This window comes from Apodemus sylvaticus, chromosome 4, assembly GCF_947179515.1.
Source record: "Apodemus sylvaticus chromosome 4, mApoSyl1.1, whole genome shotgun sequence".
In the NCBI taxonomy this organism is placed as follows: Eukaryota; Metazoa; Chordata; class Mammalia; order Rodentia; family Muridae; genus Apodemus; species Apodemus sylvaticus.
The window spans coordinates 2,349,746-2,377,179 of record NC_067475.1 but is presented as its reverse complement, the minus strand read 5'-3'; the positions used below and the strand labels follow the sequence as shown (position 1 = coordinate 2,377,179).

The 27,434-nt window shown below is 39.1% G+C and overlaps 1 protein-coding gene across 2 annotated transcripts in view; it reads left to right on the top strand.

The window, feature by feature from the left end:
* Positions 1-26,454, top strand: part of Ankrd13c (ankyrin repeat domain 13C) — a 43,415-nt gene extending 16,961 nt beyond the window's left edge. The window contains exons 6-13 of one of the 2 annotated variants that reach the window (XM_052178854.1): positions 1,411-1,477; positions 6,723-6,867; positions 9,739-9,870; positions 12,662-12,823; positions 17,541-17,620; positions 18,974-19,072; positions 22,340-22,440; positions 24,319-26,454. In XM_052178854.1, coding sequence (XP_052034814.1) covers positions 1,411-1,477; positions 6,723-6,867; positions 9,739-9,870; positions 12,662-12,823; positions 17,541-17,620; positions 18,974-19,072; positions 22,340-22,440; positions 24,319-24,449 — 917 coding nt within the window. In that variant the 3' untranslated portion in view covers positions 24,450-26,454. The remainder of the gene's footprint in view (positions 1-1,410; positions 1,478-6,722; positions 6,868-9,738; positions 9,871-12,661; positions 12,824-17,540; positions 17,621-18,973; positions 19,073-22,339; positions 22,441-24,318) is intronic. The other variant, XM_052178855.1, reaches the window with a different exon arrangement.
* Positions 26,455-27,434: the final 980 nt, after the last annotated feature.

Sequence of the window (27,434 nt, the reverse complement as noted above, 5' to 3'; positions counted from 1 at the left end):
CAAAAAATAAAAAATTATGAGATTATTTTTTCTAAGACTTTGCTTAAAATTCTTTTTATCATCTTTCAGTCATTTTGCCCCTTAAGTACTTCATGGCCACTGTCAGCATAGAACTTGTTATTTATAAAAGGTTTTGATTTTGCACCCATTTATTAATTTATCACATTAATTTATCAGATGTGAATCTGCTCAGAGAAAACTTAATGTCCAAAAACAAAGTTTCATGAAAATGACCTGTACTTTTTTTTAAACTAATTGAAAAACTAAATTTTATTTTTATTATTTATTTATTTGGTTTTTCAAGATAGGACTTCTCTGTGTAACAGCCCTGGCTGTCCTGAAACTTGCTCTGTAGACCAGTCTGGACTCAAACTCACAGAGATCCATCTACCTCTTGAGTGCTGGGATTAAAATCATGTACCACCATACCCAGCTTAATTTTATTTTTATTAAAGATTTAATACATTTATATGCAATAAACATATTTTTACCAGCATTTGATTAAATTTTGATATAAAGTAATTTAAATGATTAGAAGTATTTATCTTTAAAATAGGTATTGAAACCAAATATTGACAAAAATGTGAAGTATATTCCATTTTATATAATTGTATATAATTTGGAAGTCACACTTTCAGAATGCATTGGGTGTGCACACTCACACTTTAGGGCCTAGGGAGATAGATGTTCAGCTGGTAAAGTGCTTTCTGTTCAAGCATGAGTTCTGATACTTTATACCCATGTAAAATGCTGGATGCAGCAGTGCATGCCTACAATCCTGTGCACAGAAGCCGAGGCAAGGGGTCCAGGGATTGCCATTCTAGCCAAATTGATAAGCTCCCAGTTCAGTGAGAGACCCTCTCTCAAGTGGGTTCGATAGAACAAGACACCATTAATCTCTGACCTATGTGTGCACACCTAAGAGGATAGAAGTTGGTGGGTAAACGGTATGGTTTTTCTTGTATAGACTTTGAAACTGAGGCACAGTGAGCCCTAAGTAACAAGGATATATATTTAGGACTCAGATTTAAATGCAGCTGCCTCAAAGATGTCTCTTAATGTGTTACTTTTCTACTGTTTTTCCAAATGATATTTAAGGGATTTATTAGACCCAGGGTTTCCTGTTTAGTACGAAGATGTGTTTAGTGACCCTAGGTAGTGTTTTCTCATCAGTATCACACAGCAGTCTGAAATGGAGTTAGTTGTTACTTTTGGAAGTAGGTGGAGATAAGCGCATAGTAAAGTACATTGACACTGCAGTTGAGCAAGATTTTGAGAGGAAGATAACTATCTTAAAGACAGTCATCAATATTTGGTAAATTACTAAAATGTTTACTGTGCTGCTTTTTAAAAATGTACAAATCTCTTAGATTTTAGTTGCTTTTTAACCTTTTGCTTTTGAAATTACAGTGCCTTTGCTTTCCCGAATTCTGCCTTCTGATGCCTGTAAAATATACAAGCAAGGTATCAACATCAGGTGAGATGATGGTGCTTTGTGTTCTGAGTAAAAGAAAGTTAAGTTCTGGAGGCAACTTTTCATAGTTACTTGTGTTTAGTAACTTAAAATACTGTTAACATACATATTCAGGTTTGTGCTCATGTAAGACCTAGGGACTTCTTTCAACTTCAGGGTGAAGAAGAAATGGCCCAGAACAGTGCAGAGACTGGATTGGAGGGTGTGTGGCAAATGTTTTTTCCCTAGATATTAAATTCTATTTAAAAAAGTAAATTAACATTACTACAAATTATGTTTATAAATGTCTTAAGACAACCCCTTTAAGTATAACTTCAGAGCAAGCTAAATTATAAAATATAACTGAGGATCTCTAGGATCTTGTATAAGTCAAGTAATCACTGGAAGTAAGGTTAAAAAAGAATCTGTACTTTAGTAGGCAAAGGAGAGATTGAGCATCATTATTGGATTAATTTATATAATAAAGCAAGGCATGATGATGCACATTGTACTTGTAATTCCAGCATTTGGGAGGTGCATAAGTGCATCATGGATTCCAGGTCAGCCTGGGTCTTATATTGCGTTCTAGGCTAGCCTGGGCTACCTAGTAAAGAGCCTTGGCTCAAGAGGGAGGGTGCTGGAGAGATGGCTCAGCAATTCAGAGGACATGGGTTTGGTTTTGAGCACCCACATTGCAACTCAAAACCATTCGTAACTTCAGTTCCAGGAGATCCAATGTCCTCTAAGGACCTCCACAGACACTGCATGCATAAAGTCCACCTACATACACAAATGCAGAAAAAACACTCCAACACCTAAGGTAAAAATTTTAAAGAGTATTAAACATTAAAGAGTATCATACAAACATATGTATGTGTGTATATTTATATGATGTATGTATATGTATGTGTGTGACATTTTATATGTATAAATATTTATATCGCACTTTAGTTACAATGATAGAAACACATAGAATTAAAAATTGACATTAAATTTAATGTAGTTGGGGGGTTTTTGACTTGTGTAAGTTTATTGCTGGATCTAAGCTCTTCTAACTTCAGCCTTAGATTTGTGACTATTGTGCCTTAGCTCCCAAGTAGGTTAAACCTGTTGAGATTTCAAACATCCCTATGTCCTTGCCTCTTCTTTCTCATTCTCATCCTAGAAGCCCCCATTATAATTCTCAGGATGGTAGGGACAGAAATGGAGACAAAGGACTGTTTTCTGCCACCTTTTGTGTAGTCTAGAATTCCCAAGTGGCTGAAGCATGGAGCCTAATAGTTTAATCATTTACTTGGATGTAAGATTTCCTTTGGGTGTTGAGTGAACTTCTGACATGACTACTGACTCTGTTTTTTTCCTTGGGCCACATGTACACCAGTGACATTCCAAATGTTGCCCCCTTCCAAGTCCCTCCTCCCCAAGTTCTTCACCACATCCTCCCTCCCCTTTTGCTTCTGAGAGGGTATCCCACCCACCCACCCTCCCACCTCATATCCTTCTTCCCATGGTGCATCAAGTTTCTACAGGATTAAGTGGATCCTTCCCCACTGAGGCCAGACAAGGCAGTCCTCTGCTACATATGTGCTAGGGGCCACAAACCAACACATGTATGCTCTTTGATTGGCGGCTTAGTCCCTGGGAACTTTGAGGGGTCCGAGTTAGTTGATATTGTTGTTCTTATGGGGTTGCAATTTCCTTCAGCTCCTTCAGTCCTTCCCCTAACTCTTTCATAGGGGACCCCAACCTCAGTCCAGTGGTTGGCTGTAAGTATCTGCATCTGTCTCAGCTGCTGGTAGAGCCTCTGAGCACAGCCATGCTAGGCTCCTGTCTGCCAGCACAACATGGCATCAATGATAGTGTCAGTGTTTGGTGCCTCCGCATGGGACGGATTCCAAGTTGGGTCAGACACTGGACAGCCTTTCCTTCAGTCTCTTCTCCATTTTTGTTCTGCATTTCCTTTAGACAGGAGCAATTCTGGGTCAAAATTTTTGAAGATGTGTGGGTGGCTCCATGTCTCAACAGGGATTGTGTCCATACTTGGTTCATGATGGTCTATGTACCATGCACATGGAGACTCTTTGCACTTCTTTTTTTTTTTTTTTGGATTTGGATTTGGGTTTTTTTTAAGACAGGGTTTCTCTGTATAGCCCTGGCTGTCCTGGAGCTCACTCTGTAGACCAGGCTGGCCTCAAACTCAAAAATCTGCCTGCCTCTGCCTCCCAGAGTGCTGGGATTACAGGCTTGCGCCACGACCGCCCGGCCTCTTTGCACTTCTTAATGGTATCTTTGTTGTACACTTAAGAGACCACACCCAGTTTTTTTATACAGTGTGTGCTGGTCACATGGGGACTATACTTACTTTTTTTTCTTTAGTGATTTGATTTTTCAAGACAGTTTCTCTGTGTAGCCCTGGCAGTTCTGGTACTTAATCTGTAGACTAAGTTTGAACTCAGAGATGCTTCTGCTTTCCAAATGCTTGGATTGAAGGTGTGTGTCACCATACCTTACATTTTTATTTTTTAAAGTTATGTATATGGGAATTGTGTCTGTGTACCACTTGTGTGCCTGTTATACCTGGAGTCCAGAAGAAGGTGCCAGATCCCTCAAACTAGAGTTACGGATGGTCAGGAGCTGAGAAATGAACCCAGGTTCTCTATAAGAGCAGCTAGCGCTCTTAATCACTGATTAAGCCCTCATACTCACTTCTTTGTGGTATGTGTATACCATGCATGTAGAGCCCATACTTGGTTCTTTGTTTAAGTTCACCCCATTCTCTTGATGAAATTGTTGTTTTGGGTGTTTTTTTTTTTTTTCTTCTTCGAGACTGGGTTTCTCTGTGTAGCCCTGGCTGTCCTAGAACTTACTCTGTAGACCAGGCTGGCCTGGAACTCAGAAATCCGCCTGCCTCTGCCTCCCAAGTGCTGGGATTAAAGGTATGCGCCACCACTGGCTAGCAGATGAAATTGTTAATAGTATAATATTTTTGTCCTTAAAAGTTGTTAGTTTTTGATGTTAAATTACATATAGCCCTAGTTATTATTGATATGTCATGTGAGCTAGGGTTCATAGTTGAGGTTTTTCCTGTGCAACGAAATCAAGAAAGCAGGTCCTTGATTTATTGGCTTTAATTTTGATTTACCCTTTTGCTTTAATCGGTGATAAAACTTGACAGGTCAACAAAATAATAAATTCTTACAGTTGCATTAAAAACTGATTTATATCTTGCACAGTGACACTCAGAGAGTATGATGATGCTTTCTTGATAGCTGTGCTAAGCAGTTTCTGAGATTAAAGACTATGTTGAGCAACTACTAAGTGAACCTGGAATAGTAAACTATAATATAAACCTTAATATAAGACTGAGTAATTCAAGGGTAGTGGTAAACTTTTTAATCCCAGTATTTTCCCAGTTTCAACTAGTGATGTGTGGAATGTCTGCGACCACACCATTCAGCTAGACCACAGCAGGTCCAGGTTATTTGTGGAATCAGTAAACATATAGATATATAGGCTTATAAATGTGTGGTAGAAATTGATTTCTATCCTAGCTTGCTATCTGTTACTGTGATAAAAATATCCTGACTGGAGCTGGATTGATGGCTCAGTATTCAAGGATACATACTGAAGAGTTCAATTCCCAATACCCACATCAAGTGGCTCACAATCACCTATAACTCTAGCTCCAGGGGCATTCAACATGCTTGGCTTCTGAACACCTAAACTCAGGTGCACATATCCACACATGTAATTTAAAATAATAAAAATAAATAAAACTTTATTAAGACATAAAATATCATAACAAAAACAACTTAGGAAGAGTTTATAATTCCAGGGAACAGTTTGTCATTGCAGGGAAGTCCCAGGGGCCAAATCTTGAAGCAGTAAGTCATATACCATCTCTAGTCCAGAGCAGAGAGAAGTAAAAATACTCATGCTTAGGATTCAGCTTACCTTTTCTACTCTAAAGACAGTTGAGAGCCCAGAACCAGGAAATGGTGTCTCCTACTTTCTGGATGGTTCTTCTCTATCAATTAAAATAGTCAAGACTGTCTCCTGCTGACATTATCAGAGGCCAACCTGATCTAGATAGTTCTTTCCAGATGATTCTAGATTATATCTGGTTGACAACTAAGACTGATTATAATCTATGAGGCTTTCAGACAATGGAAACATTGGGTGTTTGCTTGCTTGCTTGTTTTTTAGTTGTTTGTTTTGATGCTTTGGGTTTGTTTGTTTTGTCAAGACAGGGTTTTGCTGTGTTTTGGTTTTGGTTTTGGTTTTTTGAGACAGGGTTTTTCTGTGTAGCTCTGGCTGTCTTGGAACTCACTCTGTAGACCAGGCTGGTCTCGAGCTCAGAAATCTGCCTGCCTCTGCCTCCCAAGTGCTAGGATTAAAGATGTGCGCCACCACTGCCCAGCTAGACAGGGTTTTTCAAGACAGCTCTCACTTGGTGTCCTGGACTCACTTTGTGGACTAGGTAGGCCTGAAACTCAGAGATCCACTTACCTTTGCTGGGCTTATTTCCCCCCCCCCTTTTTTTTTGTTTGTTTGTTTTATTTTTTCAAGACAGGGTTTCTCTGTGTAGACCTTTTCTCTGTGTAGCCTCAAACTCAGAAATCTGCCCGCCTCTACCTCCCAAGTGCTGGGATTAAAGGCATGCACCACCACTGCCCGGCCCTTTGCTGGGATTAAAGGTGTGTGCCACCTCACCTGGCGGGAATGTTGTTTAAATAGATGGTCGTTGGCTAAATCGAGAAAGCCCAGGAGAAAGCTTCACAGTTTTGCAGTAGGTTGACGTGATTGGTAAGGCTGAAGAGCAGACTAAGGTATACATAGGTGATTTTAGGTATTAGAGATGATTATAAATCAGAATGGTATTCTCAATTTAAGACTATGGCCCAATACATCTGTGCCTATCTTGACTACTGTGTTGAGCTAGTGATAGGAACCTGAAGAAATCTTTCCCTTTCTGCCTTCCCTATGGAAGTACAACAGAGGGAATGAGGAAGCAGTGGTACAGGAAGGGTAGTATCACCATGGGGCCTTTTCTTTCTTGTTTGCTTAAGTATTCAGAAACAGGAAATACAGATAATAGGGTATGTATTTAGATGCTATTTTCAATAATATTTTAAATTTAGTTTTTATCTATAAATTCTAAATTGGACCTGTGATATTGGCATGTTAGAGCTTAAGAGACACAAAGCTCATGTATTATTAATAAAGTTTTATTAAATTCTGTCAGTTATTACCTGCCCATCTTTTACAGGCTTGACACAACTCTCATAGACTTTACTGACATGAAGTGCCAACGAGGGGATCTAAGCTTCATCTTCAATGGGGATGCTGCACCCTCTGAGTCTTTTGTAGTGTTAGACAATGAACAAAAAGTTTATCAGCGAATACACCACGAGGTGAGCATGTCTTATTAGTATTTCCCTAAAGAGTTGAAATTGTCTATGTATTTAGCAAAGCCTCTGTATAATTGGTTTATTTAAAGCATAAAGTGTAATTAATATGGTTAATTTGAAAAGCTTCAGTTTCTTTCTTGCAACTACCCACCCCCTAGTTTTTGGTTTATCTAATAGAGTTCAGGTGATCCCAAGGCCAGCGGCTTTGGCTTCTAGTTTTCACTGGCTCTTATGTTGAGTCTCTGCTAACAAAGAGACCCCTTTGCCATCTTGCCTGACTAACTGAGCTGCTACTGTCACCGATGCCCGCACAGTCCCCAAACAGAAGCTCCGCTTTACACCTTGGGCTCCTTTACCTCCACCTCTTCTCCCTTTTGGTTCTGCTGTATGCTGAATTACACCTCATCCATTCCTTTTTCCTGCTGCAAACCAGAGGTCTCTCAGCATCCACATGTCACCAGGAGCCATGCAGATAGTTCCTGTGTTTTTATTTTGATGTGGGGAGAACTCCTGAACTCAAGTACTTCCCCTGCCTCAGCCTCCTCAGTGTTCTGCAGATGATTTTTAAAGTTCCTTCCTTTGTGTTTACTTTGTCTTGTTCATTCCCACATTATGGTGTTTCTTCCTCACTGTCTGTTTTTTTGTTTTGGGTTTTTTTCAAGACAGGGTTTCTCTGTGTAGCCCTGGCTATCCTGGAACTCACTCTGTAGACCAGGCTGGCCTCGAACTCAGAAATCCACCTGCCTCTGCCTCCCAAGTGCCGGGATTAAAGGCGTGCGCCACCAACACCTGGCCTTGCTTATTGTCTTAGATTGGACTTTTATAGTTATCATTGTATGTTAAACTATAAAACTAATGAAATAGTTTTCTAATTCATACCAAAAAATATAGATTTACAAGAGAAAAGAAGCAAGGGTATTCTTGGAGAGAAGCCAGGTGAATGAAGTAAGGAAAGGAAGAGTAAGGACAGGCCATTTGGGAAAAAGGTCTGACTATAGTGAGAAAAAGTGTAAGCACCTTAAAAGCCAGAAAAGTCACCTTACAGTCTGCTGCAGTCAGCAACAGAGGGTCACAGATTTTTGAATAAGGTATCGGTTTGACCAGCTTTTGGTGATTTTACTCTTTTTTTTTTCTTTTGCCATCACCCACACGGAGTTGCCTTCCCTCCTGCCCTTTCACCATTACACATGCCATAGCTGCTAGGAGATGCCAGGTGCTGTGGGCAGTCACTGGAGTCTGTTGATCCTTAATATTAGGGTTAAAATCTAAGTGCTTTATGGCTTTTTAAGCTGCAAATAAAAATAACTTATGAAAATTACTATCTCTGTTTTATAGATTACTGTTTTATAATAGGTTAGGTGACAGCCTGGAGCTGTCTTAGGGTCCAAAATGAATTAGAGAGCAATTGGAGGCAAGGAAATCATGTGAGAAGCTTATGACCTAGGTACTCATAAATAATTAAGTCTTGTTATTCTGGGAACAAAGAGGCTGAGTAGAAAAGCTTGTGGCTACAACTGAGTCTACAGCAGTCATCAGTGATAACCCGAAATTATAACAGTACCTTCCTCGCTACCATCACAAACAAAGGGTACAAAATCCTGACAGTGCCAATGAATAATGGGAGAGACTAGATTCCTGGGTAACACAAATACTGAACAAAGTTTTCTAAAGAAATATTTTGGTTGTAATAGGAAGAGATGATAAATACTACATTTCAGATTTTATATAGGTCAGCTTGGGAACTGAACACTGTAAGATCTTTTTAGTTCAGACAAGCTTTAGGAACATAAATCCATCTATAAATCAAGGACCATCTCTTGACTGCTAACTGAATTTGCTGATGTGCTGTTAATTATATTCCTTCAACAAGCAGTTAGTGAGCAATTATTGCCATGTTTGCATATGACAATAAACAACTATTATCCTCTTTTAGTATCTACAAGAGTTTGATTCCGGCACTCTCCAGAGGTACCAAAATCTGACATGTTCCAGTTTCAGAGGCACACAATGGCATAATGTTTACACATAGCATGCACACATCCTCATATGACTTAACTATACTACTTCAGACAGCATGAACAACCCAGTGGTCAGCAAGTATGAGAGCCTACTGTATTCCTTCCTGTTCAAGACTGCTGCTCAAAATCTGATTTCCTTGCATCTTTGGCACTGTGAACATAGACCCCTTCATATATTACTCCTGAGCATCACTGCTCAAACTCTTGCACCTTCAGCACAGGACATACGAACACAGACATACACCTATACACACCACTACCGCCACCATCACCATCAAAATAGCAGGAAATAACAATCACTGTTCATTAATATCTCTCAACACAAATGGACTCAATTCCAATAAAAAGACACAGGCTAACAGAATAGATACAAAAACAGGATCCATCATACTGCTGCACACCTCAGCAATAAAGATACACATTACCTCAGACTAAAGGGCTGGAAAAAAGTTTTCCAAGAAAATGGACCGAAGAAGCAAGCTGGAGTATCATCTTAATATCTAAAAAATAGACTTTCAACCAAAATTAATCAAAAGAGACAGGGAAAGACACTTCATACTCATCAAAGGAAAAATTGTTCTACAGACCATATAATTCTGTAGTGAGTAACAGTGGGTTTATTATATTTATTTATATAGAAGTGTGAAAGTGCCATTCTTTTTGTGCCCTGCTTTTAAAGATTCATAATTAGTCATAATTCTGAGTTATTAAAGATATTAGACACAAAATTTAAACTTCTGGTTTTAGAATAAATAACATCAAGTTACTTAGAAACTATGTATTTTTGTCTTTTGAAATTGATAACATCTTTGAAGAAAACCCAGATTCTTATTTTAAGTTTTGCCCCCCACTCTAGGAGTCAGAGATGGAAACAGAAGAAGAAGTTGATATTTTAATGAGCAGCGATATTTATTCTGCAACTTTATCAACCAAATCAATTTCTTTCACACGTGCCCAAACTGGATGGCTTTTTCGGGAAGATAAAACAGTATGTAAAAATATAGATATTTTAGAACTTAAAAATTGTTATCTAATATCACCAAAATAATAATGGGAATATAGAAATTGTATTTAGTTAGGCAGATTGTCCCCCCCCCCTTTTTTTTTAATCCACATAAGTAGTTAACAATGCATAGTTATGGAGTTCGCTTGTATTCTTGGAAAAGCCCAAAGAATGTGTAGTTTACTTGAACTCTTGTCTGCCTTACCTTAGAAGAAAGAGTTTGCACATGGCTCCATTCTTTTTCTAGTGCTTTATGTTTAAGAGGCTTGTGAAGAGATGTCTATACTTTGTTTTTGCTTTGTCTTTTCCTCTTACTTTAGAGCTCTTTTATCTTGTCTGTTCATATTAAGCTTACATTTCTATAAGACAGCAAATTTAAATGTTAGTGGAAGTTTCTATAATTCCCATCACATCTGTCAGCAGGAGAATATGAGATCACCTAAAAATATGCTAAGACTCTTTCACCTGGCATGCTTTGTATGCAATATTGATCAAGGAGTGTTCAGGTTTGAAATTGGTCTGAATTGCATGCATGTATGTATTAAAACACCAATATATATTAAATACATGGTATAATTTTGAATGAAATGGATATTGAAACATTTTAATAAATAAATTGATTTTATAAATTCATAAAATTAAATAATACAAATTTAACAATAAGAGCCACATCAGGTAAAGGACGAGATTTAACTTTTTTTAAAATTACATATTATTGATCATAATAAGTAAATGTTTTCATATTAGAAAAAAAAACAAGCCTTGTATTGATAGAAATGAAGGGTGTAGAGAATGAGTGAGGTGAGCTATGGGAGAAAAGGGACGAAAACTGAGAGGGTTGTGAGGTAGACCTTTCTTGCTTTAAGGGAAGTTGACTTGTGTGCTTATGGGACTTTGCATATCTGAACTGTGTATAGTAGTAGGCTAGACATTAAGGGGAGAGTTGGGATTGTCTGGAGTTAAAAATCTGTTGCTAGAATGTCAGGGTTTTTGTGTTGCAGTTTTGAAGCAGAATTACATTTTCTTCTAGAATTCTTAGTGTTTGCCATTAAGGCTCAGAGGATTGGATAAGACCCACACAGTTTATAGAGGGAAATCTGCTTTTCCAGAGTTTGTTAATTCAGTATTAATTGTATTAAAGATGCCATCATAGCAGCATATTGACCATCACAAGATTAAATATCATACAGCTTTACATATGAAGTCAGAAAACTCTAGTGGTCACTGTCTATCATACTGGAACCCCTGCAGACCTTTTTAGTGTTTTTCACACATAAATGTATCTGTAAATAATGTGTCGTGCTTTGTACTGATACTCTTTAATACAGTGCTGTCAAAGGCTTTGTAATTGACTGTTGATGGTGTGTGGTGTGGAACCTCTACTTCTCACTTAAGTGCTGATTACACCCATTACCAGCTTACACGTGACATAGTGAAGGTGCTTCAGTACTTACCTGAAGCCATAGTGTTAGATACATGGATGAATAGCTTACATTGCTGCTGTTTCCTCCGTTGTAACTGAATTTATCTCCCTTCCACATGGCTTTGCAGTGCACAGTACAGGCAACAAGAAATAAAGTGGCCGGATCATAAGCAGCACATACTTGACAGGATAGCTTTTGTTTGATAAGTGCTGCTCCTTTATATGGTCACAAGACCTGTTAACCACCTCCTAACCACACTTAACTTTGACCCCAGAGCCCTCAAAGCCTATTTGGCAACAAGTGGCACTTAGGACCAGGCTATGGTCAGCATTGCAGTGCATTTGTTGCTTTGAAGTCTTACTTGTCTGTACTCTGTTCTTCTGGGCAGCATTAGATGGATCACTTCAAGAGAAGATAAAAATTGAAACTGCTGTCCACCTAGTGTTACCACTAAGCAGCCAAAAGCTCTTGAGGAGCGGCTAGGTGACCTCCTTAAGTCGTTGACAGGTAAGGAGGGAGTCAGTATGCCATGGTTCCCATTTTGTAGGTAGAAACTAGTGCACAATGTTTACCTTCCTGGTGACTTTTAAGAGATGTATTATACACATAGTTTTGGACACTATATGTATAGTGTATGTGTATAGCAAGGTGGAGTAAGCAACGTGGATATAGGTGGAAATGGAAGCTGGGTCAAGTGAAGTTCTTAATAAGTAGATAATTTTACATGGGATTATGTGGATGTTAAAAGTGTGGGTCAGTCAGATGATTAATGAGGCGTCCCTGGAAAGAACTGTTTGCTCTCTTCTTGATGCCTTTTTATCTGCCTGCATCTATAATTTAAACACTTTACATGTGTTAGTAAGCAAGGCTACTCTTATTTGCTTCTTTTCAAAGCAGCGAGCAGCAGTAAGTAACATGAAGTTTTATCCAGTCAGAGATCAGAGAGGGTCCAGTGTGGCATGAATCATGGATTTTAATTCTGCTTTTCTATCTATAAAATGGGAACAGTGTTACCCCTGACCCCTCCTTGTTATTTGAAATTGTATGTTTAGTGAACTTGTAAGATTGCCTTGTGCTACTTGGTAGTGAAAGAACACCAATGTTCTTCTGTTTAGACTACCTAATTTGCAGGTTAACTAGCATATATTTTTTGTATACATTTTCCTTTGTAGTTTGGAAATGATTATATTTTTAGCTTATGAAAATAATTTGGTGACTTTAAATATCAGAATGTTTATTTTCACCTACATGGTATATGTTTATAGAGAAATTTATGATCTCAACACTTGTTTAAAATCTGAGATCAACCTTCCTTTAAACTGTCATTTTGGAATATTTGATTTTTGTTTTAGGAAAGAGTAGGAAACTTTTTGGCAGACTTTTATCTGGTGAATGGACTTGTTCTAGAATCAAGGAAAAGAAGAGAGCACCTCAGTGAGGAGGACATTCTGCGGAATAAGGCCATCATGGAGAGTCTGAGCAAAGGTGGGAGCCTGACAGAGCAGAACTTTGAGGTACACGTTTCATTATATCTGTCTACCTGTAAATCTGTTTTCTTTATTTCTGAAGAATAGAAAAGAGGATGGGGGAAAGCTTGTCTTTGAAGTCATTTTGTAAGCATGAATCATGGTGTTAATTTTATTCCATGTCCTGTTGCCTGCTGCCTTAAAGACCCAGCTGAAGGTTCACCCACTTTCTAGGCATTCTCTAGACTATACAACCTGGGAACTGTATATTGAGTCTCTGCTATTGAAACACTGTGTGAGATGATTATGGGGTTCAGAAGGGGTGGGAAAAAGAATGCAGGAAGTAAGAAGATACATGAAAAATGAGGATTGTTTTACTATCTCATTTCTAATATGAACCAGATACTGCTTTATTGCTGTTTAAAATGTATTTTATACATATATATAATATGCATGCACATCATGTGAGGTAAGGTGCCCACAGAGGCCATAAGTGTGTCAGATCTTCTGGGACTAGAGTTATAGCTGGTTGTAATCTTTTTGACCACTGAACCATCTCTTCTAGTTTCTTGTTTTGTTTCAGACATATCCTCTATCAAGACTCCCAGATGACCACTTTCTTTTTAAATTAGTATCTGATAAAACAACCAAAAAGCACATCTCACATAATGTAGTCATTGCTACTCTGTGAAGCAGCAGTTTTAGGGTGATATGTTTGTAAGCATGTATATATGTTTTGAGCACTACGGCTATAGTCAGAAAGATTGGGAGCTAAGGACAGGAGGTTTGGGTACTTGATCTACAGCAAAATGGCTATATTTCCTTAGAATAGTGTGACAGATTCTCAACAATCTATGGGGTGTGTGTGTGTGTGTGTGTGTGTGTGTGTGTGTGTGTGTGTGTGTTCAGGGGATTAAGCATATCAGCCATATTTGAAGTGACCACAATACAGAAATATTTCAGTTAAAACTGGGTAGGGCAGCTGGGCAGTAGTGGCTCACGCCTTTAATCCCAGCACTTGGGAGGCAGAGGCAGGCGGATTTCTGAGTTCTAGGCCAGCCTGGTCTACAGAGTGAGTTCCAGGACAGCCAGAGCTACACAGAGAAACCCTGCCTTTAAAAAAAAAAAAAAAAAAAAAAAAAGCTGGGTAGGGCAAGAAGTTAGTGTGTTAGCATCCTCTTCTTGCCATCCTGTTTATGTTTCTCCGTTTTTTTCTTGCCCAGAATCAGAACCCTGTTAGTCTTTATATAATCACTAATTCTTGGTCAATAGGCAATAAAAGACACAGCAAAAGCAACTAACTAGACAGGGAATCTCAGTACATATAGCCTGGCAGAACTGCTGCTTTCTTTATGGGCCTTCTTGACTGTGTTGTCATTTGCATATTATTAAAGGCTTCTTTTAAAAATAGATTTTGTTGTGATGGTGCCTGTCACCATGCTTGTTTAACATTGGTGATAAATGTATAGGACACTGTATCAAATGGAAGAAATTCACATATACATATATATATATACAAACAACTTAGGGGTTAAATCTAAGTCTATAGGCCTAAATGATGCCTGTTCGAACTTAAAGTAGGCAACTTGATCAAGTTACATGAATTATAATCTAATTATTTGGATTGCTAAAGGGCTCTTAAAATGACATGTTACACAGGTGTAATTTTTCAAATTGAAATTAAAATATATTTTACTGGCTGTAGCTATGGAATAGAACAGACTAATATATATGACATACATAAGCTTTTTTTTTTTTTTTTTTTTTGGATTTGGTTTTTTCGAGACAGGGTTTCTCTGTGTAGCCCTGGCTGTCCTGGAGCTCAGAAATCCACCTTCCTCTGCCTCCCAGAGTGCTGGGATTACAGGCATGTGCCACCATCGCCCGTTGTACGTAAGCTTTTTGAGATTGTGCTTTTCAGAAATCAGCTTGAGAACTATAGGCTTATTTTGGCTCTGGTTTGTTGGGTCAACTTTTGGCGTAGTTTCTGGTGCTGGGAATTCCTTTTTTGACGCTGTTCATCACAGATCATTCTAGGACAGGAAAAAGACTTTGTTTTTGTTTTTTTGAGACAGTGTCTTATGATTCTCTTTAAAAGGCCTCAGACTTCTGATCATCCTGCCTCAGCCTTGTGGCTGTGAACAGTAAACCCAGTTATGAACCTTGTGATTCTTGGAGAATCTTTAGTTTTAATTTGTCAGTTTCTAATATATGATTGATGATTATGGCTTGAATTTATAGATAAATCCATTGCTACATAAAATTTGGCTTGAGTGTGTGTATGTGTCTGTCTGTGTACATTATATATTGCTGAGTCTAGAACTTGGGTCTTGGCAAACCCTAGTTATCAGGCCGTTTTCTGTTATCCAGCTCCTCAGTGTCAGCTCCTATTTGCTATAGGCTGTCATGAAGGATGGATCTCTTCTGTATTGCTTAGTATTCAAAGCCAATTTCTCTTCTGCACAACCACTTCTGTTTTGGAACAAGGGTTGTGGCCTTTCCAGGTACTTGTAACAGCCTGTTGAAATAAGCCACAGTTTACCAATCACATTTCTTTCTAGGTATCTCCCTTTGACTAAGTAGGGACATACTAGTAAGAGAAAGATGGAGAAAAAAAAGATGGGCCAGGTGGCACATGCATGCAGTCCTAGCTCTTGAGAGGTGAAGGCAGAAGGATCTGGGGTTCAAGGTTATCTTGGGTGGATAGTGAACTTGAGTTCAGCTTGGACTTCCTGAGACTATCTTTAAAAAAATCCAGAACAAAACCCTTCTTTTCTCTGAGCAGGGTGTGATGTTACTGTTGGCTGTTATTCACCTTATTTCTTCCTAGCAGTTTTTAGTTTGTGCTGCCTCTCCCTAGTTTAGTTCCTATTGCTGGCTCTTCCTACAGTGATCTAAACTCATGTTTAACAGACATTGAATTCTGACTGACCTTAAAAACAGCTAACAGGTTAGCTGTGTTATTGATCTCTCCTTTGCTGTTTCTTACTGTAGTTGAAATCAATACATCAATTCATATTCTTCATCTGTAATTAATTCTCCCTATTTTAAAAATATTGTAGTCTATTCAGGATTGGAGACTCTGCTTACCAGGCAGAGGCAGGCAGATCTCTGCAAGTTCAAGGCCAGCCTGGTCTACATAGTGAGTTTTAGGACAGGGCTACTTTGAGAGACCCTGTCTCAAAAAAAACAAACAAACAAACAAAAAGACAAAAAGGTGGAAGCCTCCATGAGTCTTTAGAGCTGCTTACTGTGGCTTCATTTGGCCTGTATTATTTTTAAGCCAGATACACTGTTGTGTACTTGTGTTGCTGGAGGCTCTTTTGATCCCAGGAGTTTGGGGTTGTAAGAAACCTGCAGTAAATGTCAGCCCCGTGCCCTCACCTGGGCAGTATTAATAGACCCACGTAAGTTTGGTTTTTTTTTGGGGGGGGGGGGTTGGTAGGGGGCAGTCATGTGTAGTCCAGGCTGACTTTGAACCTAATGTGTGGTAGAAACTGACTTTGATTCTCTTGCTTCCATTTCCCAGGCACTGGGATTGCAGGCACCTATGCCATTTCCAGTGACCATGACGCTTAAATTTTTTTCCTGCTGCACTGCTCATTGACATAGTTTTCTTTTGTTGCTTTTAAGTTTTTTCAAGCCAGTAACCTTGCATTTGTCTGTGCTTGTGTATCTAACATAATGTCTAGAGGATTTTAGATAATTGAAACAGTGCAGTAATCTTTTTTTTTTTTTTAAGATTTATTATATGTAAGTACACTGTAGCTGTCTTCAAACACACCAGAAGAGGGCATCAGATCTTGGTACAGATGAATGTGAGCCATCACGAGATTGCTGGGATTTGAACTCAGGACCTTCGGAAGAGCAGTCAGTGCTCTTACCTGCTGAGCTACCTCTCCAGCCCTGAAGAGGCTGTCTTAATGCTTAAGCTGCAGGGGACTACTGTGGGATTAGCCCCATTGAATGTGTCTTGAAGAGGTTAAATGAACCAGCACTTAAAGGCTTGCTGTTTGTGGGGTGTGCTGGCATGCTGATCTCATTAAACACCCCAACCCATTTACTGTCTTGTGAGGCAGTTTTGTCTGGACCCTATGTGTTCAAGCTTTTGACATCTTACTCAATAGAGAAAGCATTCAAATAGCAAAGTACAAGGTGTTTTAGAGAGAGCAATAGGAGACTGAAAAGGAACAGTGGCCTACCTGAGGAGCTAGATAGAACACCCAAGAGCCACAGATAGTGTTTGGGGCTTCCTAGTGGTTGCTAGAGGAGGATTATGATGGTTATCTGTCTTGATTGACAGGCTTGATTGACCTAAGTTCTTTTCATCATTTATGTCCTTTACCATAATGCATCTGATGTTAATCATATGCAAGCCTAATCATATATTGCCATCAGATGGTAAATACGGTTTTTATAAAGAAATTTATTCAAGATGACAGTCTGCTTTACTGTGCATTGTCCAGCTGGATATGTCCTCGGACATGTTTGAGTGGAAAAGTGGATGTTATGGAAGGATTGCTAGGGACAAGCCAACTCTCTATTGTTTGGAGTGGGGTGTACCTTCACCTTGACACTGGTGCAGGTCCTAGCTTGCTAAGTGCATGGTTAGAAAATGGGTGCATGTAACTTAAGTGAAGAGGAGTCCTGGGTTGCTAAGCTTCCCTTATCTTTCCTGCCTCAGTGTGTTTTAACTTTACATTTTAAAATGTGATATTCTTCACCCGCATTCTACACTCTCCTTGTCTCTTTCTCTTATTGGCAGCCGGTTAGAAGACAGTCCCTTACCCCTCCTCCTCAGAACACTATTACGTGGGAAGAATACATATCTGCTGAAAATGGAAAGTAGGTGTTTTGGGTTTTTTTGTTGTTGTTGTTTATATTTTCTTTGAATTTTTAGGAAGAAAGATTTGTTAAAACCGTGCTTTTAGATACAAGAGTTCTGAATATTATTGGTATATTTTTAACTGAAGATATTCTAACTCTATATTCTAATTAAGAAATATAAAGCAAGCATAAGAAAGAAACCTCCCAAATTATGTGTGCACTGTGAGTCTAGAGCCTTCTTTTTATATCCCTTTTGCCAATCACACATGCCAACCAACAAGCAAGAAGCCTGCAGGACTTGTTCGACCTTCCTTGTCTGTCAGACTCTGTTCATACTTATGTTGATGCCTTAAGCACTTCTTGTTATGCCATTCCAGTTTGTTTCCTCTCTGCCTTCTCAAGTTGGGTCCTGTCATTCATTTCATTGACTTCTTGGCATTCTTCATAAACCTTTACTTACTTCTGTGTCACTAACTCTTGAAGAGGAGCTAGGCACATCATTGCTATTCCTTAAGCATATATTGAGTTGATGAGAGGTGAATGAATAAAGGTTGTTTTGGATGAAAATATGTTTATCTTGGCTCACCAATGTTCCTCTTTGGTGGAGAATAAAATGCCTCCCCTTGTATCTACCCCACTATGCTCAAGAAGAAGCTGCCTTGTGTTTTTTTCTTATTGAAAGGCATGCTATGTTTGCAGGTTTGCTGGTTTTTGTCTTGGAGTATTGGACCTTGTCTTTGTCTGAGTGACTATTTGACTAGCCTTTGTTAGATGATCCAGCAGGTCAGAGGAAACTGTCATGTAGTTACTTGTGGCATGTGCCAGATAATTCAACAGAACTTTGAAATTAGGCAGGAAAACCCAGAAAAACTCAGTGGAATAAGGCATGTCCCTTCTATGTTAATTCTGTGAGGGAAATGGTTTTGAAATAATTTCTGCGTTCTTCAACTCAACCTGTCTCCTCAGCTTATTCTATGTTTTTGCCTCATTGTAGGCACATAACCAAAAAGGAAATGTTTTAAATTTGTTACAATTTTAACAGTGCATATGTACAGAATTTTTAATCACAGTGCTTTTTAATTGTTGAATGCTGAAACTCTAGTAGACAGTGAAAGAGATTGAATTAAATGATTTTTATTTTGTTCCTAAAATGGTAATTATTATTAAAATTAAGTTATATTCAGTATGAAATTTCTTGAGTATTCATGTTATTTTCTGAACTTTTAAACTGTTTCTTTTGTCTTGTGTTTTATAGATATCTTGATTTTAGCATAATATTATTTCTATAGACAGGATAAGAAAAGTGGAAGTATTGGTGAGCATTGATGAGTTCGTAACAAGGCCCCCTTAACAGTGTTCTTTCTGTTGTAGGGCACCACACCTGGGCAGAGAACTGGTGTGCAAAGAGAGCAAGAAAACATTTAAAGCCACTGTAGCCATGAGCCAGGAATTTCCCCTGGGAATTGAGTCGTAAGTGTTCTTTTGATTATGAAAGGTTCTAAGAGACTCTGGCAGGCATCAGTACTTGGATCTGAGGTGTTAAAATAAAAAAAAAAAAGGCAGACAGGCTCAAGAAAGTATACACACACCCATAAATTTTCTGGTTTACAGAAGTATCACTTTCTATAGATAAATTTTGGATAGTCTAAAGAAAATTATTAAAGCAACACATGATTACAAAAAAGAAATCCTCAAAACAGAAATTTGTGGAATAAAAATAAAATTTGTGTCTTTTTAGCACATAAGTTAGACTGTCTTACTGACTACTGAATGCAGAGCCGGGAAATAGTCTGCATTTTGCCATGTAAGTTTTGGTGTTTTGAGCCAGGGTGTCTTTTTTGTTTTGTTTTGTTTTGTTTTTTTGGTCTTTCAAGATAGGGTTTCTCTGTGTAGCCCTGGCTGTTCTGGAACTCACAACTCACTCTGTATACCTGCCTCTGCCTCCCAAGTGCTGGGATTAAAGGGCGCCAGATTGCTGGGAGTTGAATTCAGCTCGCTCTGGCCCTGCTCGCTCCGGGCCCAAGATTTATTATATCAAAGTACACTGTAGCTGTCTTCAGACACACCAGAAGAGGGCGTCAGATCTCATTAAGGATGGTTGTGAGCCACCATGTGGTTGCTGGGATTTGAACTCGGGACCTTTGGAAGAGCAGTCAGTGCTCTTAACCGCTGAGCCATCTCTCCAGTCCCCTGGGTGTCTTAGATTCCAACAATAATCATATTTGTCTCCCTGCTGACCTCTTCCTCTTTGTTTTGTTGTTCTTTCACTGATAAACATTCTGTTTTCAGTCTGTCCCTATTGAAAACTGTACTGCAGTGCACGCCTTTTTTTTTTTTTTTTTTTTTTGGATTGTTTTTTTTTCCGAGACAGGGTTTCTCTGTGTACCCCTGGCTGTCCTGGAACTCACTTTGTAGACCAGGCTGTCCTCGAACTCAGAAATCCGCCTGCCTCTGCCTCCCAGAGTGCTGGGATTACAGACGTGTGCCACCATCGCCCAGCTTGCAGTGCACATCTTACATAGATCTCTCCAGGCCCATCTACACCAGACACTCCTTTAGAAACATTTAGTTTGGAGAAATGATCATATGGGAGGTGGGTACTGGATCTCACTCTTGATGGGATGTGATCTCAGCTCCTTATAAAAATGTAGCTGGGGAGGAGTTGAAGGATCTGGTTATTATTTTTCCCTAATTCATTCCCCCTTTTAACCTGGCCCAACTTGGTGTCTTTTTTCCTCTAGAGAAGGCAGCAGGGTCTATACTTTTCAACAAAGTATGTTCGGAATCTCTGACTATGCAACCCTCAAGCTTTAGAGGGGTAGATAGGCTGTTGTGTAGAGCCTCTACATAAGCTAGAGGTCACATATGGGGAGAGTCTTGAGGCACTGTGAGAAAGGAGTTAGAACACAGGATTTCTGGGGGGGTCTTTCTGACTCTAATTCCTAATAAAGGAATGCAGCTGATTTTTATGGAGTGTTTGTAGTTAACTCCAGAGATCTTAATACATGAGCAATAGATAAATTAGTATATGTGATGATTGTAACCATTGTCATAGGAAAAGGAGAAATTAAGGAATCCTGGATACAGAAGGTAGACAAGAATCCATTCTACAGCAGAAGAGATTTCCTGTAACTGCTATAGAAAAAAACATCAAGAACATAAAATCTGTATGACTAGATCCTCCTGAGTTGAAGAAGGCAGAATGAAATGAAAAAGAGAATATTAACTGTAGCAGTGAACAGCAATATCAAAAAACAAATATATCTGACACAGTTGATGAGATTAGATGTGGCTGAAATTAAATTTGGACTGCAGATAATAGGTTAAAGACATGACTGAGAATAGAACTGCCTTGATGTAAGAGCCAATTACTAGTCTCCAACTGGGGCTGAGCTAATATTTGAGATCCAACAGAAGAACTGTCTCTATAGGAAAGGACAGAGTCTGTGAGATAACATTTGATTCCAAAATGGGTACACAGTTGTCACCATCAAAAATTACTGTTAGAGTGAAGGGTTTCTTCGCTTTGATTGGACTTCACTATAGCCCAGGCTTTCCTGGGACTGTTCTAGTCTTCATGCTTCAAGCTTCCAAGTTTTTAGGTCACATGACTACAGATGTGAGCTACTCCGTCTGGTTCAGATAAACTTCTAGGTTTTGTTTCTTTGGAATTTGTTTTATTTTAGTACTGCAGATTGAACCTAGGATCACCGCTCATATTGGGTGAATTTTACTTGTAGCCTCTATTTGTAGCCTATCCCTCAGTTACTAAGAAACAAATCTAAGGTATTTGGGCAAAAGCATAAAAGTTACCCACCCATAGGAAAGGATAAATTATGCTCAGGCCCACAATCATCTATTTGGGAGGCTTGAGGTTGGAGGAGAACTTTAAGACTTGCCTGGGTTACAGAGTGCAAGACCAGCCTAGAAAAGTTAGTGGGATTGTATGTCTCAAGTTTTTTTAAGTAAAAATGAAAAAAAAGTGCTGGTATTAAGCTCAGTGGTAAGTGCTGGCCTAGCATAATGCATGGGATCCTGGGGGAAAAGGTAGAGGAAAATAGTATTACTATGTGCATCCAGCTGTTGATTACTCAGTAAAGGAAAGCAGTGATCTGATGTGTGTAGCTGTTGCTTATAGCAAGGCGCTGGAAAATATGCCTTGTTGAGAGAATAATAATATAGAATAAGCCAACCAGAGGACCAAAGGAGTTGTCATGTGACTGTAATCTTAAGACACAGAAGGATCCTGGAATCTACAGAGGATTCTGTATGACCTGAAATTTATGTGAGCCAGGATCGTAAGTACTAAGATTGATCCTTCATAACCCAACAATGAAGCTTAGTCACGAAAACAGAAGTTCACTTCAGCCTTGCCTCCCAGAATGACTGAGTAACCTGTGGGCTTTAAGAAAGTGTTGCCGGGCGGTAGTGGCACACGCCTGTAATCCCAGCACTCTGGGAGGCAGAGGCAGGCGGATTTCTGAGTTCAAGGCCAGCCTGGTCTACAGAGTGAGTTCCAGGACAGCCAGGGCTATACAGAGAAACCCTGTCTCGAAAAAACCAAAAAAAAAAAAAAAAAAGAAAGTGTCTTCAGGGAGCTGAGAGCAGCACTCTGTAGCGCTCCACTGGAATCTTTTCTCCTCAGTAACTGGGAAGTTAATCTGTGAGGTTTGAGCCACTTAGTTCAAGAAATCATTACAGACATGAACCATGGGAACATTGTTCTTTATTTTTCAGATTGTTGAATGTTCTAGAAGTAATAGCACCCTTCAAGCACTTTAACAAGCTTAGAGAATTTGTTCAAATGAAGCTTCCTCCAGGCTTTCCTGTAAAATTAGGTAAGACAAAAAAAAAATATGGAATTAAGCAAGGTGTATATTTTAAAAGGCAACAAATAAACAAATGACTTCGCTTTTAGTAAGTCTTTTATTTAAGCGCATTGGTGCTTCTGTTTTGTTATATGTATGAAATGCCTGAGAAATAACAGTACCTAATGTAGGCTTGGTTGCTATATGATTTAAATGAAATATATATAAAGATCACAGGAGCAATTCCTGCAGGAGAGTATGTGTGAACATTTCAAGTTACTAAAAGACTCAGAAAGATAACAAAGCAAAAGTATCAAGACTTGAATTGTGTAGACTGCAGAGCAACAGTGGAAGTTTAAGAAAGCTGTGCAGAGGGACAGTTGGCATACTAGCTCCCATCCAAATTTCAGGAAACAGAAGCCGGGCATGATGGCGCATGCCTGTAATCCCAGCACTTGGGAGGCAGAGGCAGGCGGATTTCTGAGTTCGAGGCCAGCCTGGTCTACAGAGTGAGTTCCAGGACAGCCAGGACTACACAGAGAAACCCTGTCTCAAAAACACAAATACAAAAAAGCAAACAAACCAAATTTCAGGAAACAGATCATTCAGTATTCACATGGGAAGTTATGAAGTATAATCCTTCATAGTTTACTAGAGTCCTCCTTAACAGCTGCTATAGAATGCCTTCAGCAAGAACACACTGGAGCTGGAGTATCAGATCAGCACTGTCATGGGGTACCTTGAGTTTCAGCAGCTTTCCATATGCTGAAAAGTGGCATTCAGTTTCTGGATTCATCTTTCTCAGGGCTGGGACTACGTAATAATGATTCTTAGGTTGACGTACCTAAGAGACCCTGAGAGGGCAGACTTGGATCATAACAGCTGAACTATTTTGACAAAGAATCATAATGTATTAGCAGTTATTCCCTGTGGGTTGATCCTAATTCCATGTCTCCAGCACCGCACACATGTGGTGCATTTATGCACATGAGCAGAGGGACCAGAAGCTTTTAACACACTTGTGGTCCGACAGAGGCACATACATTTTAGTGCAGAAAAGTTTTTTACCACATGGTGAAAGTGATCCCAGCACTTTTCAAGGCAGAGGCTGATGGATCACTGAGTTCAAGACCAGCCTGGTCCACACAGTAAGTTCCAGCCAAGGCTATAAGGCATACACCACCCTGTACAATGGTGGTTGGGCGTGCAACGCCCCCCCCCCCCCCACCAAAAAAAAAAGAGGGAAAAAAAAGGCCGAGTTTGTTGGCTCCTGGGAGACTGTCTCTCCAACAATAGGCATCAGTGAAAGCTGGAAGCATCCTTTCCCCCCTTTTCTAGCATGAGACTATTTCTATAAACAAACTAGGTTTATAACAGCAACTTTACTGTTTCTCACTGTGGATAGGCTCTTGGCTTGGCTTCCATAGACCCACTACAGAGACTGTTCACAGATGAAATCTGAGGCTCCTGAGTAAAGTAGATTAGGAATCAGACCAGCTTCTGTGTGGGCTGTTTCCAGGAACTAAGAATCAAATGATCAGAGCAGACTGGTGATATTTTCCATCTCCACATTCACTTTGGGCCAGAAATTCTTCTATATGCCTGTTATGCTGAAGCAATATGGTGTTATCAAGGTGTTTCTTGAAGCAAAGGTTTAAGTCAAAGGTTAAAGGTTGAAGTCAAGATTTAAGAAATTGGGAGGATGCACCTGTACAGAGCAGCCTAGGGAGCAGCTGCACAGCCCTAGGCCCAGAGCCTTGGAGCCCACTGCACCGGCTGGGGCAGGCACAAATTGGGTTGTTGTGGACATAGTTGTGTGATGGAAGATGGCTGACTCCAGTGGGCTATCAAAGATGGGATATCTGACTACATCTCACCTTTTGTTACATTTCACTGTTTGTTCCCCAGATATACCCGTGTTTCCTACAATCACAGCCACTGTGACTTTTCAGGAGTTCCGATGTGATGAGTTTGATGGATCCATCTTTGCCATCCCTGAAGACTATAAGGAAGATCCAAGTCGTTTTCCTGACCTTTAACTGATCCAGAAGAGCAAGAGGCTCCAAGTGGCAAGGACAGAGCTTTTTTAAGCAGAGAGTCAACACATCAGTGATGTGATGAAAAACTGACCTCTAATAAAACATCCACAGCTTCCTGACGTGCCATTCATTCATCTTTTTAAAGTCACTTCCTGTCTGTAATAGTTTGACACCCAGTGACCCCGAGACCTTCCTATGTAAAGCAGCTGTGAGTGCTGTGATTTGTTTTTAAAGATTTTTACACTTCTTGTTGAAATATATATCATATAAATATATCTATAGCTATATCTAAAACACTCCTGGACCATTAACGTAAATTCTGTGTCTTAAGAGATATGAAACCCTTTGAAATGCGTCACCTCTATTCAGGGTGGCATGTATAAATGTTCCTTTAAACTTTGTTTTCATCATTATGTATAGTTCTGTAATTGAATGTTTAATCAACTAGAAGGAATGCAGTTTTCTGAGGTGAACAGAGCAATGGTAACCATCAAACAGTCTCACTTATAGCCTGTTGCAATACATTCCGAGGGAACGCTCCCTGCAGGGAATGTGGTGCGCCCCCACCCGCCCCCAGCACCTTGATAACAGTTGCATTTACAGCTGCAGTGCATTCCAAGGGAGTGCTCCCTGCAGGGAATGCTGTGGTGCCCCAGCACCTTTGTGCAGCTCATCGTGGTGCTCTTCGTTTCACCTGAATCCTTTTTCAGTGGAAACTGTTTGTTACTGATCTTCCTTTCATAGAACCTCTATTTTTTTTTTCCTAAACTTGAGTTTAAAGGTCCTTGTTCTGTTGATAGGTACGGTAACATGCTTACAGCTAGCCCTCTCCTAAGTATCAGCACTTTAAACAAATTCCAAATTTTTAAACTTGCTTCTTAGTAAGTGCACGTAAGTCAGATTATTTTTAATGGAATATGGATGCATTGGTGTCAATTTTAAAAAAAATACGTATTTTGGACAATTATGTATGTAATGCTTTCAGAATAAGGCAAAAATATTTTATATGCAACAATATATTTGTTATAGACTAAAAGTCCAGAAACAAAAGATTGAAAGTTCATTTTTTTTCTTCTTAAGTCACAAGAATTGATTTGACTCCAAAGTGTTAAAATCATGCATTACTTATTTTTGCACCTAAACCTTTTCATATTTCATATTTATTAAAAGATGGTTTAAAAATCCAAGAATGAAAATAAATTAGGGAGAATAATGTTCAAATCATAATGGTATCATGTTGTATTAAAGACTTAGCTAAATGTTTGTGTCCTGATGAGACGCGTCAAGGGTGCACCTGTCAGGTTGTTATATCGTGACTAGTAGTTTAAACTTTTACCAAGACTTTTATTGAAAGATGACTTATTTAAAAATCCAAAGTGTCAGCCATAAGATAGTTATCTCTTTACAGTTGCATCTCACATAGTGATACCACCTGGCATATGTTGACATTTTACTTTTTATACGAAAAATAATTGAGTTAAAAAAATCAAAGCCCTAATCACTCCAGTAAATGATCTGTTTAATTTTAAGAACTGAGACGCCCAAAGCTAGCAAGATGAAATGGAGGCAGACAGTGGCTGATCCAGTGACTTAACTACTTAATTCTGTTGCCAATCATGATATCCAAGGTTTTGAAAGGCAGTGACCACTGTTGCTTCAGGCTCATTGGCTTGAACATATAGGAAAAAAAAATGATAAATTTGCAGCTTGGGACTTAGAATTTCTTAAACATGTGAATATTTTGCTGGGTAACACTGGAGATAGGACTATTGAAAATTGTTGCACTGGATTGTACTACTGAAAATTGTTGCACTGGATTGTACTACTGAAAATTGTTGCACTGGATTGTTTTAAGATTTCAATTTTTCTTTAATGAGTAGTAGAATCAGATTGTCCATTCCAAAATGTTTTTTCTCTGATCACAAAGAACAAGTGTATCTCTTATGATGGTGGAAAAAAAAGGAGTTAATTAATGCAAATAAACTTTTCACAATATTAGACTTTTCATGATGTGCCTATTAATCCTGTTAAGAACATCAGTATTTTTGTATACTCTTACATGCATATCACTGTTTTGAAATGTAGATAATGTAAAAATCTGTATAGTAAATCTTAAAGTTTAAACTGGTAGTAGGGGTCCCATTCAGAAAGGTGTGCAGTACTTCATCACTCATGTGACCTCTGTAGATATGGTTCCCATCTCCAAGAAAACATAAGACTTGTCCTCTGTAGACATTCTTGAGCAAAGGAGTTGCAGTTCATAAAAGGAGTGTATAGCAGGTGTCATGGCTGGTTAAAAGTATGTTGAGGGTTTGAGAGCTTGATTATTAGCTAATAGCAAGCAGCTGAACACAAAACTACAGATTCACAGGAATAAAATTGGGCTTTCAAGTCAGGCATAGTAGCACTCACTGTATGGCAGCTCTCTTGGAGGCTGATGCAGCAGGGTCCAGAAGACAGTTGAGAGAGACCCTGTGTTAAACTAGGTAAATAGTGGTTAGAGATGTAACATTTTGGCTGCATGCTTGCCTTGTATGAGATGCTATAATCAATCTTTCTACTTTCCACCAAGTCTACAGCAGACAGAGATCTGGTTCTTTGAATAGGGAGTCCAGGGCAGAAGATGGTCCCATTTTGCAGACAACAGTGAAATTTGCCCACAGAGAGAAATGGACAGTAGAAAAGCCATGTCTTGGTAAACTGTGAAGCTGTAGGTTTATAAAAACATTTCATGACAGAAACAGGCAGCATTAGCTGCCACCTACAAGTTTCACATTAAGCCAGCAAGTTCTAGATCTCACTCCACCCAAGTGGCTAGCTTTAGGTAAAAACAAAAAAAGCTGCTCCTTCCAGCTTGCTCTGAACTGCACTTCTGTTGTTGTTTTGTTTTTTTTGGTTTTTTTGGCTTTTTCGAGACAGGGTTTCTCTGTGTAGCTCAAACTCAGAAATCTGCCTGCCTCTGCCTCCCAAGTGCTGGGATTACAG